This window comes from Polyergus mexicanus, unplaced genomic scaffold (assembly GCF_030449975.1).
Source record: "Polyergus mexicanus isolate NDT 795.1 unplaced genomic scaffold, iyPolMexi1.0 SCAF_7, whole genome shotgun sequence".
Taxonomy (NCBI): domain Eukaryota; kingdom Metazoa; phylum Arthropoda; class Insecta; order Hymenoptera; family Formicidae; genus Polyergus; species Polyergus mexicanus.
The window spans coordinates 9,756,879-9,775,608 of NW_027223327.1; the positions used below are offsets into that span (position 1 = coordinate 9,756,879).

At 35.0% G+C, this 18,730-nt stretch overlaps 1 protein-coding gene across 5 annotated transcripts in view; it reads right to left on the reverse strand.

Annotated features, from left to right (window-relative positions):
• The window catches only part of LOC138935215 (atrial natriuretic peptide receptor 1), an 85,995-nt gene that overhangs the window by 36,031 nt on the left and 31,234 nt on the right, over positions 1 to 18,730 (reverse strand). For 3 of the 5 annotated variants that reach the window (XM_070299668.1, XM_070299667.1, XM_070299669.1), the window contains 7 exons: positions 10,573 to 10,687; positions 6,585 to 6,919; positions 5,119 to 5,210; positions 4,738 to 4,876; positions 4,291 to 4,372; positions 1,641 to 1,776; positions 623 to 700 (listed from right to left, as the gene is read on the reverse strand). In XM_070299668.1, coding sequence (XP_070155769.1) covers positions 623 to 700; positions 1,641 to 1,776; positions 4,291 to 4,372; positions 4,738 to 4,876; positions 5,119 to 5,210; positions 6,585 to 6,919; positions 10,573 to 10,687 — 977 coding nt within the window. Of the gene's footprint in view, positions 1 to 622; positions 701 to 1,640; positions 1,777 to 4,290; positions 4,373 to 4,737; positions 4,877 to 5,118; positions 5,211 to 6,584; positions 6,920 to 10,572; positions 10,688 to 16,594; positions 16,991 to 18,730 lie in introns of all 5 variants that reach the window. The other 2 variants (XM_070299665.1, XM_070299664.1) reach the window with 1 other exon arrangement.

The window sequence follows — 18,730 nt, forward strand, 5'->3', positions numbered from 1 at the left end:
TACAAAAAAAAAAAAAATATCGTTCTCCACAAAAAGCGACGCCTAGAGATACAAATTGAATCAACGTTGAATATTGATAAAATCCAATGATTTTTTTGTTACTCGACAATATACAAAAGCCTTAAGGGAGACAGTTCGAGTTATTGAATAGTAAAAGACAATTGTAACGACTCGATAGAAAATTTTATGAGAAAACTTCTCTAAAGTTGCAGCCGCGCTCGCTACACAAGATGAAATGATTTAATGAATTAAAAATCTTGTTACTTTTTCATTCATGTGCATTTGTTACACAATTTTATACAGTTCTACTGAAGCAATATTTCCGTCCTAAAAGAAACCAAAATGAATATTGATTGGCAGGTGCAAAGAAAATAAATTCCTCGCATATATGACGCTTATACCATGTAATACGATTGTGAATAATACACCGACATTTAATTCTATTAGTACTGAAAAATACGTTGTGTTTTGCATGCATATGTATGTAAGTGTAGTACGCATATATTGTGGCTTATTTTCTCTAAGCCTTTCAAATTATATCCAGCATGATTGATAATATGTCGCGTGTATGCGTCGAATTAAATACTATACGCATTCGAATAAAAATAAAATGTAGTCTAACCTTATAAAATCCCGTTGGAACGTACACATTTTTATCAACATCATCCGGCATACTTGCGTTATCCTCGGTATATATCGTCTGGAACAGAAATTATTTTTTGGATAATCTTTTGTATGACGCAAGATAAATTACACCAAGCAAATTATCTTAACTTGCAAAAAAAATATTGTAGAAATAGATCTTTCTTGTTTTTAAATCATGAGGATTAAATGTGCCCTGGTTAATCAAACTTTTAACTAAAAATAAATGCGAGTTCAAGTAGAGTAAACTCTCGTTACTCAATATATTACTGAAACTATGTTTGCCAAAAGATCTTCACTCACGATCGTTTAAAATTAAAGACTGTTAATGTGCCAACTCATTAAACAAAGTTTAGCTGCAAGACTATATCATTAAATTTTGTTAAATTTAAAACAGAATATTCCGAAATATTTTGCATAGGCAGGTGAATAAATTTGAAGTCAAAATTAAATCGTATTCTCAATCTTGTTGCAATTTATTTTTTATCATAAAAAAATAAGAAATTCGAAATTGAATTCAATTATAGAATATTCTTTTTCTTTTGCCTTTGCATATTATAAGGAAATGATAAGAAACGCCGAATAACGTACGATGGAATAAAGAATCTTCTTTACTACTCCGCTATAATAAAAACCGACGGACGCTCCGGAAGTAGGTAAGAGAGCACTACACTCGCAAAATGATACTTTTCACCATTGTTCTCTTTTCTCTTTTCCAACTTCCTACTTAAGATATGAGCACGTTGAGAACGAAATGGTCGAAATAAACGTAACGCTATTGGAATGAATGTTTGGAATAAAAATTTGATCGTCGCCGCTGTTGTTTACCTTATCCACTGTTGCTTATCGCGTAGGGCGAATATTTGCTCAAGCTTTGTTCGAATTACTCTTTTTGAAATGTCGAACAATCGAATTATCGTTTTCGCGAACAAAACAATATCAAGGACCTTGCGCAACGATTTCACGCGGGAATTTCAATCCCCTCGTCTCATATTTACCAGTTGACTGCCGCGAAACTTATTCGCAATCAAAGAGTACATAGAGCCCCTTGTCTTCGCGTTCGGTATTACGATTACGTCATCCCAATGCACCTTCCACGTCATAGAGGCAATTTCCGCTTCCAGTTTGAAGCGTCTGCAAAACAAACGACATCATTATCATCGACAAAGGAGAGGGTGCTACAGCGCGAAAGCTTATTAAAAAAATTTAATAACGCGATACTTTGCTGCAACGTACGTGATAAATACGCGCGCTTATCACGCATATGCGTCGCGTATTAATTCCAGACATCGTTCTTCCTTCGACGACAAAGAATATTTTCGCGCGCGCTTTTCTTCTTGATTAACGATATTCTTTTATCAACGGCAATCCTCGTATCGCAAGGTAATATTTTGCGAAGATGCGATTAATCCAGTTCGTTAAACCTGTACGTCCGATATCGACGAATACGCAAAGTTGTATAGGCAAAGTTCGCGAAGCCAGTATGCCGATCTATATGTGCCAACAACTCAAGAGGTAATTACGTGCCGGCGTATCTCATAACCGCATGCTTATCAGTCCCCCATGTGAGATATTATTCCGCATATAAAGGCTTCCTATGTGTACGGAATTTCTTGAATGAGTTTGACATATTCAACAGAAGTTATACCGGAGAGGATACATCATACGCATACATTATATTCGCGGAACGAACTGCCAACGAAAGCGCTATCGTCGTTTCGAATTGATCGTGACGTATGGTTTCGACGAAGAATTTGATTACCGTGATAATAAATTTACACGAGATAATTTCATTTACGTTTTCCACAAGTATGTAACCCTGAAGATGCGATATTCGACTTTCAAAAAAATAGAATATGTCTCTTTCTCCTTTTCTCTCTCTCTCTCTCTCTCTCTCTTTCTGCGAATTGCGAAACACTCGTGTAATTGCTCGTCGAAAATGCATATTTTGTAAAGCGGAAGATGAAATTCAAGCTGCGTAATATAGTTGAATCACTTTCCGCACTTTGCCCGTATTTCCGAACATCGGAATCATACCAAAAATATATCTCGATCGTGCGTGTACCGCAGATTATAAAATTAATATATTCCGCGGAGTTTCTACAGCGCTCTATTAATGTCGCATAAACTGAATTGACCTCAATAGAAAACGCAAATAATTTCATTTGCCTTACGATTAGATTTAAAAAATGAGATATTTTCGATGAAAATAGCTCGATAAAAATTTTCAAAAACATCGGAGAATTCGATATGCTATTGTCCAAAAGTAGTTCATTCCATTAAACAGATAAATTTTAACGCGTCTTAAAGAAAGTTGTAAAACCGTGCAACTCTCTATGCTATCGTATCTCTGATTAAGATACTAAGGAAAGATACGACGTGTATAAAACCAAATTATAATGCGGCAGAATACGTAATAAACTCGCGAAAACGCTGAAGAGAGCTCTCGAATAATGATAGTGTAATAATTATCTATAGAAGATTGCCGATCTAAAATACACGAAACCATTTGTAATATACCAATTATTCGAGAACATTACCGTTATTCATAAAATGTTTAAGATCATGTCGTAAATCCAAATTCACTTGTCAAATGGAAGAAAACAACTTCATTTAAGCGTTTTGAAATTCATGGCCAACAAACCCACTTAGACAAACACACTTAGAGAAGTCGCGTAACGGAATTGACAGGTGAGATAAATTGATTAGCAGCACACGCTGGAAATTTTACCACAGATAAGTATTATCTCGCCTCGTCCGCGTCTACCTCGTTACCTCGCTCCACTCGTTTCTACCTTCCTTAGCCTCTCCTTGCCCTATTAAAGGTAGCGCACTCGTGGAAGCTGAGAAGCTTTAGCTATTCGTCCTTGATATGTGTATGTGCACTTAGCGAATGCTACTTGAAGATTATCGCGATAATCCTCTCGCGCAAAAAGCCCTTTAAATTTCTAATCCAATGAATCCATGTTAATTAATGGGCATATCAATTCGCATGAATCAGCATAAATATCGATCGATATTTTTGAATATTAAATGTCCTCATTTCTAAAATTTATTTGCATTAGTTAATTTAACGTTAGCTTTGAACGTTAATTTAATCTGTAAAGTTTCTTCATTCTTGCTTCAAAATATTTTGATGGATTACTATGCAAAAATAATATTATTGTCGAATTAAATATGCGAAATAGAAAACGTTTCACATCGAACGATGAAAAACACAATTCCTAATAGAAAATTATTTTGCTAATCTCCTCTAATTAAAAGTCGAAAAATATATATATATAGAAAGAGAGAGAGAGAGAGAGAGAGAGAGAGAGAGAGAGAGAGAGAGAGAACAGCAATTATATAAACCATAATATAATTTAAATCAAAGATGCGTACTCGGCGGTAATTGAAGCGAAAATTATTATTGACCAGTTTTTATTAAAGCACGCGTATAATATGGTACACCGATTCCAAGGATCTTTTTTTTTCTCTTTGTAAAGTACATTTATATTTGTCCGGTATGAATATTGAATTGATTTTTCGATATCCAAACATCAACTCGTACACTCAATAGCATTTACATCTCCATTAATATCGATAAAAACACGTTGGTGTAAAGAAATATATGAAGCTACCTGCTACTGAAAAAGCAAGCTCACTTACCGATAAATAAATACTGAACCGACGACGAGAACGACCACAATGGAGCTCAATACCATGGAGAGGATGGCGTAGCCCGGAAGAGCTACCGAAACATTAGTAATTTTAATGAAGGAAAATATTATACTTTCCAATACTCAACCTTAGACGACCTCATGCGCAAAAAAATCTACGTAGAATTATATCCACATAATTATAAAGAGAAAATAAAACTTGTATATTATACACATCTCAGTTGATTTAATCAATTATTAAATTACATTAACATAATAAATTTTACAATATAATATAATGAGAATTTATATAAAATATCTTTTCGAATATATGTGATTGCAAATTTTTTTTGTCGCACTCATAATATGCGTAGCGTATATTAAAAATTAGATATATTTTTTTATTTAATCTTATATATCCTTACGATAGATTGAACAAGTATTAACTAAAACTCACAATTATCGGGACACAACGAGCCGTCGAATCCGCAAGTAGGCGTATCTGGAGGTGGCTCTAACCGGCCTCCGGCCCAGTGAATTTTCTTCCCAGGAATATACTCCAATGTTTTGTTTGCACCGTAATAATTTGCTACGATCTGTGAGAAATTATTTTGCATGTAAAATGAAAAAGTGCGAGAAACAAGTGAACATATTGGAGCAAAACAACACGCTTTAGAGATAAATGCTGTAAGATTTTACGCTCAACCTTAGCTTGACATGCTAAATGCATTAGCATCGTACAATGTCGCGGATTAAATTGCTTGAGCTGCTACAACGAGACGTTGGATAAAGTTATATCATCTTAGACGTAAAATACGAGATCTTGAGGATATCTTACTTCGAATCTAGATGTTGCCGGATCCATATCCAGCAGAGAATAATCCGCGATTCTATCGCCGTTCTCATCGATGTTTACGTCGCCGGTTATTCCTGGAATTAAACGTGTACAATTATGCGAAAGTACAAGATATTATTATATATTTCAAATTACTCGGTGGAGTTTAATCAGAGTTGAATATTACAGCTGGCAGGTAATCATGGAATTGTTAATTCTCGAAAAGTTATATTTCGCGCAATGGTAAAATCTCGCGATGGATGAGAGCAACCGAGGTTCGAAATGACCGATAAAAACGCAACTCTACGCACATAGGAGGACAGGAATACAGGACGCATTAAAATACAAAATAAACTACAATAGCAATCTCGCGTTCCACGTCAGCTATATCGAGACCGTGAAGTTTTTCCCGTGGAAAAATCAAGAATCGCGAAGGTTGAAACGAAGAAGCATAATATAACAGTGCAAAGTGCCCGATACTTCAAAGATTGTTTGAAAGATGAGATATAAAGCCAAAGCCACAGAGATCAACTATTCGTATTTTCATATTGCAAAGTAAAAACGCAGCAGAATATATTCAGATTATCTCATATACACACTTGAAGAATCTAGATTTATTTCCGTACAAAAAACATTTATTTAGAAGAATATTTTTTTTTTAAATTGCTTTTGAATTAATCAAAAAATTCGAAAACAGAAAAATCCATAAAAGTCAAAAATATATGCATATCAAAAATGAAAATCTAAATCATGAACAGTCGAATAAAATTTGAGAGAGCAAGAGATAGGAAGGGAGAGAGAAAGAGAGAGAGAGAGAAGCGGTGATAGTATACAAATTGATCTCATTAGTTACGGAAGTTGAAAAGCCATCGTGATGTCAGTGACAGATCTTCAATGTGATAATTCATCGATATAATTAATTTGACTCTGTTCAAAACATATCTAATTAAACGGCATCTGATGAAATCATCAGTTATCGCTTTTCCAACAATACTGACATCTAATCCTCGTTCGAGGATTAATTTTGTTGACGTAAATTACGAACAACTGCTTGATGCAGCGCGATGACGCGATAAAAACCGCCGATAACGCGATTTTTTTACCGATAAACATGCCTCTCTATCGTAAACTCTTTGAAAATCTAAACCGTACGCTTCGCTGGAAACTGACGGTGCTAATGTTTATTGAGCAATCTCATCAAGAGTAGACAATAAAAAAATTCTATCACTGTCGTGTCAAAAACTTCTGTACTTCTATGTTCAATTAGTAATACATTTAATTAATTTCGCAGCAATCAAATAATATAATATTACAAATTTCCTGTAACAAAATTCCAATAATCGATTTGATCGACTCTCCATTTCCATTGAAAGTCCAAATTAAAGTTTCGCTCATTGATCAGATGATTGAGAAAACGATTTTCTCGCTATAAATATAAGCAACGATAAAGAAAAATAACTGAAGCTCACCTTTGAAACTTTTTCCCCACATCCTTCGGGTTAGATTACCGCCGTCCAAGTTGACCTCCCCCGGCTTCTCCGGCAAGCTCTCCTTAAGGGCAAGGGCGTAAAGCAGCACGGCATCGTAAAACGCTGTCACAAACGTAGAGACCGAACTATTTCCGAATGTAAAGTTATATTTGCTTTGTGCCAAACTTTTGACCTCGCGCGAAAAGTTTAGGTACTCCATATTGTCCGGGGTGCGCGCTGTCACTGTCAGCAGGGCCTGATAAGCCTTACGGGCTTTTTCATTACGCTCATCGGTGTCACCGTCAATTCTCCACGGTTCTGTGGAATCGTTGTCACTGGAATCACATTCGCTACCGTTTACTTCACGTTTCGCAATAAAAATGCGCGTTATTATGAGAAAATAAATTCATATTGTTCAGGATTTCAGAAAATTCAATTTTATGCAATTCTTATAAAGTAAACATTTTCTAGCAGATAATATTTTTATAAAATAAAATGCTTTGGTTTCTGTGGAATGTTTAAGCTTTCTAAAATTGCAATATAATTTATAAAAATAGAAGAAAAAAAGAGAAAATTTTTATATTTAAAATCGAATGTGTTATACAATCCATGGTATAAATTTCACGTTAAGAGAATTATATTATAATTTGTATCAATATAAAAAATTTAAGATCCAAGATAAAAAGTTAAAACTATTTTCTCGATTTTTCTCGAATTCTTTTTATTTTAATAATTATTCTGCATTTAAGGGAAGTGAGTTTACAAAAATAGCTTCCCTCATACAGAGAAACGCACACGTGCGAAAAAATATTTTTAAATTTTGCCCATTATATACAATATATAGTTTGTTTTTCTGACAGTTACCTGAAATTGTTGATATTAAAACGGCATATCGTAAAACGACCCAATTAATTTTCGTTCTGACGAAAACATTAATTATTCGAATGTGCTGTGACCGAACAGCTTTTCGATTTTATACTGCGTCAGAGATCATAACTTTCATTTTATGGTGACCGATCTTTATGTTATAATTGGGACGTATAAAAGCCGCGAATACCTATCCTACATATACATATAATGTATGTAATTCTCGAATTACAAAAGGGGCGAAAGTTTGCGTGGAAAACATGATGAGAGCGATAATGTGATTCGCGATTTCGCGTCTCCGCGAAATGTGTGATTAAATAAAGTGATGTCGTCGGAATACCGCAACATGGGCGCCTGCATCAACGACGGTGCTTAATTATAATCAATGTTTATTGTTCCAGCATCTTGCTCATATCTCTCTTTATCTCTCTCCCTCTTTCTGCCGTAAAGTGAACGAATAAATCGGTGTAGCTTGAAAGCAATCTCACAAGTCGCGCAAGGAAATTCTCTCCTTCTCACCATTCTAGAAATTCTTCGAATATCGAGTAGCAGTCTCTCGATTATCCAAGAGAGAATCGAGAGAAAGTTCTTTAATGGACTTAATTTTAAAAGATGCTTTTTATCGTGCGCGGCATTTGTCATTCGCGACATTCTCCGGGCTATTATTGGAAAGCTGCTCGATTAATTTCACCGGAAGACTGTTGAATAAAAATTCCAATTACTGTTAAAGTCACTGCTAATCACTGCTTAAATTACGAGATAGTTGAACTACTTTTCATTCTTTCTATCGCGTTCTCGTGCAAATCTCGTTAAATTACATAGAATTCATCGTTTCACGGAAAAATTTACGAGATCCACGATAGTAAATTCGTACGGAAACTTTCATTTATTGGCTTTTCTCTTCCAAAAGCAGATTTATCATTGATTCGTGGTTACCATCATAATGTCGATAATTTTATACGGATGATAATAGATCAACGCGTTTGTCTATATCCTGGATAGACTATAATCTAAATGAAGGTTCGCGGTTTGCGGTTTCAGATACGATGGATCGATAAATTCCACTCGATTCAAAATCACGCGATATCCTTTATTAAGGGGAGCGAAACAAAGAGAAGAGAGAGGGGGAAGCAAAAATGTTACGCAAATCGCACCGAATGCGATAACAATTTTGTTGTTTTTACCCAGAGACGCAGATATTTTTTTATGACCGAATGCACAATCTCTGTATCATTTTTATTCATCGGAATCGTTAAAATTCAAGATCCCGCTTTGATTTTCGCTGCAGATATACAAGATCCCATTACTACCACGGATAAGATAAGCAAGAAAACAAGACAGCGTCCGAGAATGCGATCGTAAGAAACTTACGACCATGAGGAAACACGTACTACGATGTTTTGAAATTAGCAATTTCCCGAGACGATGCTTTTCAAGGCCTCGTTAAACGGCGCGATTGCACCAGTACCCGCCCTTTGTACATACAGTAGATGCGTAAACGCAGTTTATCTAAGCGAGCGGAATGCTTCACGATTTAACGCGAAACGACTGTGTCGACAACACGGCGAGGGATAAATTAGATTAAATTAGGCTATAAATGCTCTTTCAAACGTGACCCGATAATGTATGGAATATCTTCAAATAAACACGGAACAAATAAAATCAATTATCGCGATATCTGTGACCAATTAACAATAGAAAATATCTATAAATTTCTACAGAGAAATTATATTCATTTTAATATTCGTAGCTTTTGTAGAAGAATAAAAAATAGTCTTTTTGCTTCCTCATAGAGGAAGCTTTGTTTTCGTGACAAAAATTTTTTTCGCGTTTTCTATGATAGTATGTGTGTATGTACGCAATATATTGTACAACCTCTAACTTCCGCAATTTTTGAGATATCGGGTTAAATTTTTTTTTACATGAATAGAGTATCATTCAAGAATGGTCGGTATTGAATTTGGCAAGAATCGATGAAAAGGTTTATTTTTTATAAAATTTTTAATTTTTTTGAGAATGCCTGTACACGCTGTAACTTTTGGAAAATTTGAGATATCGGAACAAATTTTTTTTTACACGAATAGAATATTATTAAAGGATAGTTGGTACCGAATTTGGTGAGTATCGGTGAAAGGGTTCATTTTTAATAAAATTTTGAATTTTCGAGAAATGTCGAGTACTACGCTGTAACTTTCAGAAAATTTGAGACGTCGGATTAAATTTTTTTACATGTATAATCTATAACGATTATATAAAAATAAAAAAAGTGTGTAAATTAGAAAATAGCATATTGCTTCTTTATCTTTTTATTTCGTTTACAAAGCTTCCTCTATGAGGAAGTAGAAATTTGAAAAAACCGCATGCTTAAAGCAGCTTAAGCTTTGTAAAATAAAATGATGAGGAAGCAATGTGCATGTTTCTAATTTGCACAATTCTACTTGTTTTTCTATGCATAGAATGAATATTTCTTCGATTCGCGAAAACATATTTAGCGTCGTCAGATCTCTTATTAGTCTCTTTTTCTTTATCTGCTTCTCATCCCTTCAGAGTTACTGGAAATAAACGCGATGTGTTTCATGCCAATCTGCCTTCTGTATAAGGTCGAGTCGTGTAGCGACGATGACTCCACATTCGTTTCAATTATAAAATGGCTTTAATGTCCAAGCCGCGTGCTATTGTACAAGCCCGTTACTTATGTAGTTTTCGACATGCGACTCGCGTTTTTCTGCAGATTTCATGCATGCATTATCTTGTTGTTTTACAGCGCAAGGTTTTCCAAATAATACGCGGCCAGTTAAATTACTAAATAAGCAAAATTCAGTTTAGTAATATTACCACGCACAAAATGTTTTCTTTGAAATATCTTGTGTAGATTTGAAAAAGGAATTTAAAAAGAGAAAGAATGTATTACACACACACACACACACACATACACACACAAATAATTATTATGTTTATAATGCATTATGTGTGTGATTTGATTAATTTCCTCTTTTTTATAATAAAAGGGAGTTTTTTTAATGAATACGTTTTATAATTATCTTACATGCAATATATTTAATTTCTGTATATTTATATGTACACACATGTAGTACTTTTATACACAGTTTAGTCTACTCACCTAGAGGAAAGCTCTATGGAGAAGAACACGTATTCTCCTGAGTCCACCATCCCGAGCTCTTCGGCAGCCAGCAATATCTCCCGGATGGTTGTTGAATTAGCGCACATTACCACGACTGAAATAAAAAAGAAAAAAACGATTTCTTGTGGAAAGAAAGAAAGAAAGAGAGAGAAATATAGACAGACATGTGTCAAGATCTGTACAAATATTATTGCCATCAGGCCACTTTGCGATATGTGATCGATTCAACTTCATCCGCGGTTTGCTACATAAAATGTGGTACAAATATATATTCATATAAATTTCTTTAAGTATGAAAATCCACAGATCCATATGTTAATACACTCTAACCACAAGTGTTGTATTTCTTACAAAAATAAATGACGGATAGTTTAGCTGTATCAATAAGTGATCGTTTGAAAAATAGTATCGTATAATTGAGCACCTTTGTTAAATAAAGTTGCTATTTAAATGTATAAAATTATCCATAATTTGAAAGAAGCATTTCAATTAATTATATTACTGAGTAAACTTTACTCATTAGAAATCAGCATACGTTGAATGCTAGTCGTCTACTCTTGATTGATTTATATGATTAATTTATAGATAATTATTTACTCAAATGTATTTATTAAAATTGAAAAGATAGACAAATTTATTTTTAAACTACAAGAGATTAGAAAACACGCCGTCTACACGTACAATAAAAAGATGGTATATTATGTTTCAAACTCAACTTTAGCGATCTGTAATCGTCGCCATATATCCTACTTTGACATTTTTATCCCGGCTCAATAGTTTTAAGCCCAGCTGGTTCAACGCGGTATCCAGAGATATGTATATACAAATGGAAGGAAAAAGATAAAGAAATTTCGATTTCGCTTTAAAGCGAGATACGATACATCAAGTACATACGACGATATTTCAAAGTTACTCTAGAATATTGTTGTTCAGCGCGAAGATTTTTATCCGCTTCGTCAAAATGTATCTGCTTGTCAAGCTCCAACTTTGCAAACGTTGCAAGTAACACGAAGATGAATGTTCTTCTAGCATAGCCGTCTTATATCGCGAGTGCGATAAAATCTTGCGTAAATCCAGAAAATCTTTTATACACAGTCGACGTTCTTCGAACATTTCATTTCCTTCTCCCACATCAACCGTGAACCCATAAAGCTGCCCGAATTTCATAAAACGAAGATATTGCGCGCGAAGAAAACTTGTATTAAAAATATACGAAGTTCGTTGCAAGTATGAATTGAAAGGATTATACGAATGTCCCTCATTTCTAGAGTCAATAATCTCCTTTTTGTCGGGAAGAGATATTGAAAAATGTATCGCTTAAATAAGTTATAGAAATCGCAGAGACATATTATAAACCAAGCGGAATTCAGATGATTTTTTCCCCTTCGCATTTCAGACAACATTTTTACGCGTTTTACAGAAATCGAAATAACATCTACGCTCGGATTTATGCTCGATTTTATTGACCGTTTAAATTCTTTAAAGAGAAAAAGCGACGCTTTTAGAAATTGATTCACTCATCCCTTATGCAAATTATTAAAATTTGTAAAATTTATAATTCGTAAAATTCTTGCGACAGTATCAGAATATTGATAAATAGATCTTACGAAACAAACGCGAGGAAATAAATTCCAGGACACATACATAAATGCGAAATGCACTATCGCAAAACACAATCCGCAACACGCCAAGCGAAATATAAACGTTTATTCGAACAAAGTCGTAATCCAATTTTTACGACAAGCCAAATACGCACCATTAATCAATCCTCACACACATCACGCTAACTTGAGATTTATCAGAACACAATACGCGATACATAAACATCTTGACATAATTTATGGAGATCCATAAAATTTAATAAAAAGTAGCGCTCTGCGTCAGGCCACGGAAATTAATTTTACTTAATCTAGATATGCAACTATACATCACATTTTTCTCAATATTTCAAAATAATAAGTATAAATTAATAGATGTAATTTCAAAGGAAAAAAAAAAAGATATATATATATGATTAAGAATTTTAAAATACTTTTAAAACCTGATAGAGAGAGAATGTGTAAAAAAATTAAATGTAAAGAAGATTATTGATGACAATCGAAATGATATGTTTATATTTTAATTTCACCATCAAAGCATATGTTGTCCACTCTTTGTTTATCGATACGTGATGAAACATTTCATTAATCCTGCATTGCTCAAATATAAATTTGCTCTCGCGCGATTGTCGTTTTTATACACATAAACTTCTCGCGGGCGAACAAAATACATTATATCGTAACGTCGTGCGTAATACAATAAGATGCGAAACGACGTCGTTCTTGCATTATTACAGGTCGATTGGACTCGGTGTCTCATTAGAGATGCTCCTCGCTTGTAGTTAACCTTGCCATCGCCACCGACAACGACTAACAAGAGCTATATGATACAAAGGGATAAAATTCACTCTATTATGCGAGCGCATCCCGTTGACGAGATACGAAGATGTCGACTTAAGCCATATTTCCTTAGCCCGTTTAAAACATTTATTAACTGGAAATAAAATTATGAGAGAATGCAAAGACTGGAATGGAGTACACAAGATGTATGACGGATGACAATAGAGTATTTCATAATGCCTCTTGATAATGTCTATTATCGGCAGAATACCGTCGCCAATATTGATCGTAATCTGATACCTCGTCGTGCATTCTCCCGTACTTTCCCATATCTGGGGCTTTAGTGTACATTAGCTCTAAGAAGCTTAACATGAATCGATTATCATTGTTGATACTATTTCGAGAAGAAGAACTTTTCCCAAGACGATTCGTAAGCCGAAATATATTTTCCTTTTTTATACATAGAAATTCATCACAATAATTGCAAAAATTTCTTCAACGATTACTCGATAAAAAAACTAAAATGTGAGGAACTTTCACTTCCGTTTTTTAGATCTTTTAGATAAGTAGATCTAGACGGAGCATAAGCGTAATGGAAGAATTTTGATTAAACAATCGCTGAGCTAGTATATTGTGATAAAAATCGAAACCTTGAAGACTCTACATGCCGGTGCACAGAGGATACCGTGATAAACGATCGAGGTGTTGCGAATGTGACACCTTGTATCGACTGAGAATATGAACGATAGTAAAAAGCAGTCGAGGCGTAAAACGAAAGGACAAGCCGGGCTCATATCAGCCGTCGACGCGAGTAAAATGGACGGATCGATGTTACATGGCACGTCTGTATATCGGGAATAGCCTCATTATCACATAGATCGAACTATCTTCCTACTTCTCTTTTATAGCTCGTCTTTCACGCCCGCTATTCGCAGACACATGGGTTTCCAAGACAGCGTTCGAATGGAGTTAAACGTAAATTCGTCGTGTAATGTTTTTTCTCGGCACGATAATGTGATAATATCAACGCGACAAATTTCTATCTAGTAACATCTGTTTCGAAGAAATTCGAGAAATCTCGCGCAAAATCTCTTAATAAAATAAATATAAAAAGTTCATTATCCGTAAAATAATATTATAAAATATAACTTTATAATAAAAAAGAATTTTTTAATAATATATAATGTCATGGAAAGGGATAGTGTATATATATATATATAACTTCCACATTCTTTGATATTTTCATAAAACTGTATTATTAATATTCATAAAAAAATTGCTCGTATTATCAATATTCATAAAATAATTGCTCGCCATAATTAATATATATTAAATGTATCGTGTAAAATAATTTTTAAAATTCTTTTGAAACGACATAAACGTGTATGCAAAAAGACCGCAAATGCATATATGGTATACGAGTATACGATTGCATCCGCAAAATGTTTGATAAAATCGACAACAGGATACTATTAATATTATACATCCAATAATATATTAAGATTAGACATTTTGTCGGCAATGCATCGAGGTTAATATCCAAGCGACATTAAATATAAAGCAGATATCTCTGTTATCGGACCAGTTTCTTGTCTCGAATATTTTTAGCACGATAATGAGAACTCGATGAGGCAGCACGAATCTGTATCATCGCATTTTTCGCAAAATGAATAATGACAAAAATTTGATAAGAACTTAAAGCGCCCAGTTCGCGACAGCAAAACTTTGAGAATGCCAATGGATCGGCGATTTGTGGCATTTACCAGTAATTTAGCATATATCGATGACGACGCGTCACGTTCTCGAGTTAATGTCGAATTCTCGAAAATCGATTTCGCGTCTCGATCTCGCCCGCGAATTCCTCGCGGTTCTACTCCAAGAATCTCGCAATCAGATAAGTGATTAACGTGTACGATAATAATAATATAATTTAATAACTTTAGATATCTAATAATAATGATAATAATATATAATAAGCCACAATAAATTATTAGCACTGATTACTTTCTCCATCTATCATAATATTTATCTTCGAAAAATTATTCTTTACATAACGCGTTTCAAAGAATCTTCAAAAATTCGGGAGACGTCGATTTTTTCATTCAATTTTTCTTTTCAATGTGCGAATATTTTTACGCTCCTTGTAGAATAATTTTAATTACAAAAAAAAGAAATAAAATAAAAAATCTCTTCGATTGTATTTATCACAATCGATAAATTCAAAACGTTGCTTGGTAATAGGATGAAAAATATTTGTACGTTATCTCGAAAATCGCAAGTGCCGTGCGAATACACTTGGCGGATAGAATCGAATCGAAGAGACACGCTCTCTGCAGCTTGTTTCATTCCTATTGAAGATAAGTCTAACGTAAACTTTACGTAATACGATTCAGAAGCGTTGAAACGGAAAACGAGCGTGGGGAAATTTTCAAGATGCGCCTCATATACAGGAAATCATCTGCGCGATATTTGAGAAAATTGCTCGCAATGGAACATATGACGATTCAATTGATGCGATTTATAAGATAACTCGATGATTATGGGGTATCGCGATCAATTGCGAAGTACATTAAATCAATTAATTGTACGTGAAAAGAAGTTTCCGGTTGATTATACAGTTTGCGATGTTCAATTTTCGCAAAGTATGTAAAATAATTAATCATGCGATAATTATAACATTCGCGTGCGCTTAATGAGCGTTACTCGACTCAGATATAATATTAAAGTTCAAAAGTTTATCAGAATATCTCTCGCCAATGGTTGCATTACTTAGGATAGGATAAAGCTGTTGATGGAAATTTATTTGTTACTCACGTTTAAACTTGGTTGACGAGCTCAAAGTCTTAAACGCGATCAATGAATGAGAAGCAAGGGCGCATTTGTAGGAGCGAACTTCGTAAATGGTATCAATTAAATGACGGTGTCGAAGTTCACCCTTCATATTATCAAGTACAGTTTCGCAACACGATGCCCCTTAATGGTATACGTTACATATTTTGTCGACTATAGTAAAGACTGATTGATTTATGCAAAGTTTGCGCAAACCAGAAGGTGTAATGCGAGACTATTTGAGTAAGGCTTAATAATGTTACACGATTTCGCGTATCTTCAATGGGTATCTATTAGAAAGTCCGATATTAACATATACAGAAAGTGTGCTTTTCTCTTACGATACGACGAGAAGATTCAAGAAAAACAATTTAAACATTTCCATCCATAAAATATGAAATAATTTTTCGAAAGGAGATTTTAAAAATTTTATTACATGTGTGATAATTCTTTAAATGTATTTTCTAGATTATTAGAAATACACATTGTTCCCCTGTTCTTCCCCTATACACATTCCGCCGCTTTTTCCTTGTAGCAGATTCTTCCCCCTTTTATGATAGAATAATCTAAAACTACTTTAGAGCTACAATAGCGTAGTGTTACCTTAAAAAGATAGAAAATGGATTTAACATGTTCTTCCTCTGGACTCTTTATATGTCATAAATATTTGAGAGCTCTCTCGATATCTCCTGACATTTGACATATACCTTTTTTTTTAAATATCTTACACTATAAAGAGAACAAAAAATTTACGAGAGAGAATATAGATATCGCACGGAATCGAACAGACTTACTTCTTGCGGATTTCGAAACGAAGGTGAGCAAGTTTCTGTAATCTTCGGCGGTGGTCGTCTCCTGATTGAAACTCTTGTGCACCGGCGTTTGATTGAGCGTCGTGTATACGGCACTCAGCGTGAAATGACACTCGGAATTGCCTCTGCTGCTGGCCATAGCATGATTGTGGAAGAGTAGACCGGCGATTTTCCACCCGAAACGCCGTAGGATATGTCTAAGCGCCTCGCCAACCAAGCGATGAGAACCCATCATCCTGGTTAACGTCGGATAATGCTCGCCTTTGTGACGGAACGCCTCCGCTTGCGCGCCCGCCGTTAATACGGGTATACCCCATACACCCGCGTACCTGGCCACAGGTGCGATCACGTAATCGCACACGGGACCCAGGAAGGCATCTGTTCGCGATTCGGGAAGAAAGATTCCGAAAGTTGATCGCTCGATTTCAAGATTTCGCTGACTAAATCGGGAGGCCCATCGCACTAAGATTTTTTTTTTGTGTAGATCTACCGTTTTACAAAACCATTTTAAGATTGAGATCGGGATTTCAATCTTTTATTGTTTAGATTCTACGTATATGTATACAGAAATATTTTTCCCTTGGTCGCGAAACGAATTCGTGTGAAAAATTACCGAAAGTTTAACGCTTTGATTTGAATTAAACGTGCAGAGATAATGTTTGAATGAATAAATGTTTGAATGAATTATTTATTCTTTGCAGGGGGTTCTTGTCTGTCTGTTTCGTACATAAATTAGAGTCCACGCTCACGGACTGACGGACCGAGGCGATGAGAAACGTAACGAGACAGAGACCACGTGCGCGAAATAGGTAACACGAATCTGAATATTGGTTACTCCGCGTTATAATTCTATCACGGTCGTCTATAATCTGATACGCCGATAACAAGTCTATTGTTTATCAAGGAGAACCTGGGTTACAAGAGGCGCGGTAAATGTGCATGGGTCACGTGGTTGATCAACGTATCGATTCGTGGTACATATGAGCAATTAAATTAAGCTGGTACATCTCGCGTTCGCTTACTAAGAATACACTTAGATCAAACCGCAACAACGTATCGATACGTCGATACGTATATTCTCGATAAGCCCTGTTTTGATCGATTATTAATATTAAATGTCTTTGTAATTGTAACTGTAACTGCCATACGTGACATTTGTGTAAAATGGTCATGCAAAATCTCGCAAAACAAATGTCTGGGAAAATAGCTGTTTTTATATTGTCCCTGTTACACGTGAAGTTTATAATCTTCACGATTCATTTCCGCTGTGTGTACATATGTACACGCGCAATATAATGTGTTTCGAGTATAATGGTGCAATTAAAATTCCGCTAACCGACTCGAAGTATAGAGCAACACGTGCAACATGTGTATAAAATCGCACGTAAATAATAGAACACACGCGTTATTTAATTAAATAGATTGTCACTGCATTAATACGTGAGAAGAATATACGCTTATTTTTTGCAGCATCTCGAGAACGATATCATTATTTTCTAAATAATATTCGTCACAATTAACGAAAAAACGTTCGTAAAAAAATGTTACGCGAACGAGGCAGATGGATATTTTTTAAACATTTTCATGTATACGAAAGTTTGTATATATTTGGCGAGATATAACTTTCGAAAAATACGAAAAAAAATGTATTGGCATACATTCTCGCTGAATAGTCAAATTGACTTTTGTACATGGATTTATACTACGTTCGTTTCATTTACATTTGTATGACACGTTAAGGCCAAAACACGCTAAATCAAATTCTCTCAAACGGTTTCCGTTTGCATTTACCCGCAAGCAATGTGCTTCTATGGACTCGCGGGTCTAATTAGCAATCACAGGTGATATTGCGTCGCTACAATTTCCGCATAAAAGCAAGCATTGCCCGCGTAATAGCCACCGAACGACACGGTCTGCGTCGTTCAAAGCCTACACGTATTTACCCTGACGTCTTCCGAACCGCGCGGTTCGTCCAATTTAGGACGTTCAATCTTGATCGATCGCGCCGTTTAATATGATAATAACTGCGTTAGATTATCCAGCGTCATTGTGGCTGCAAATTCCAGGGTAAAGCGCGGTTACGGCCGATTAACACGCATACGTTCCTTCCCCTCCGAT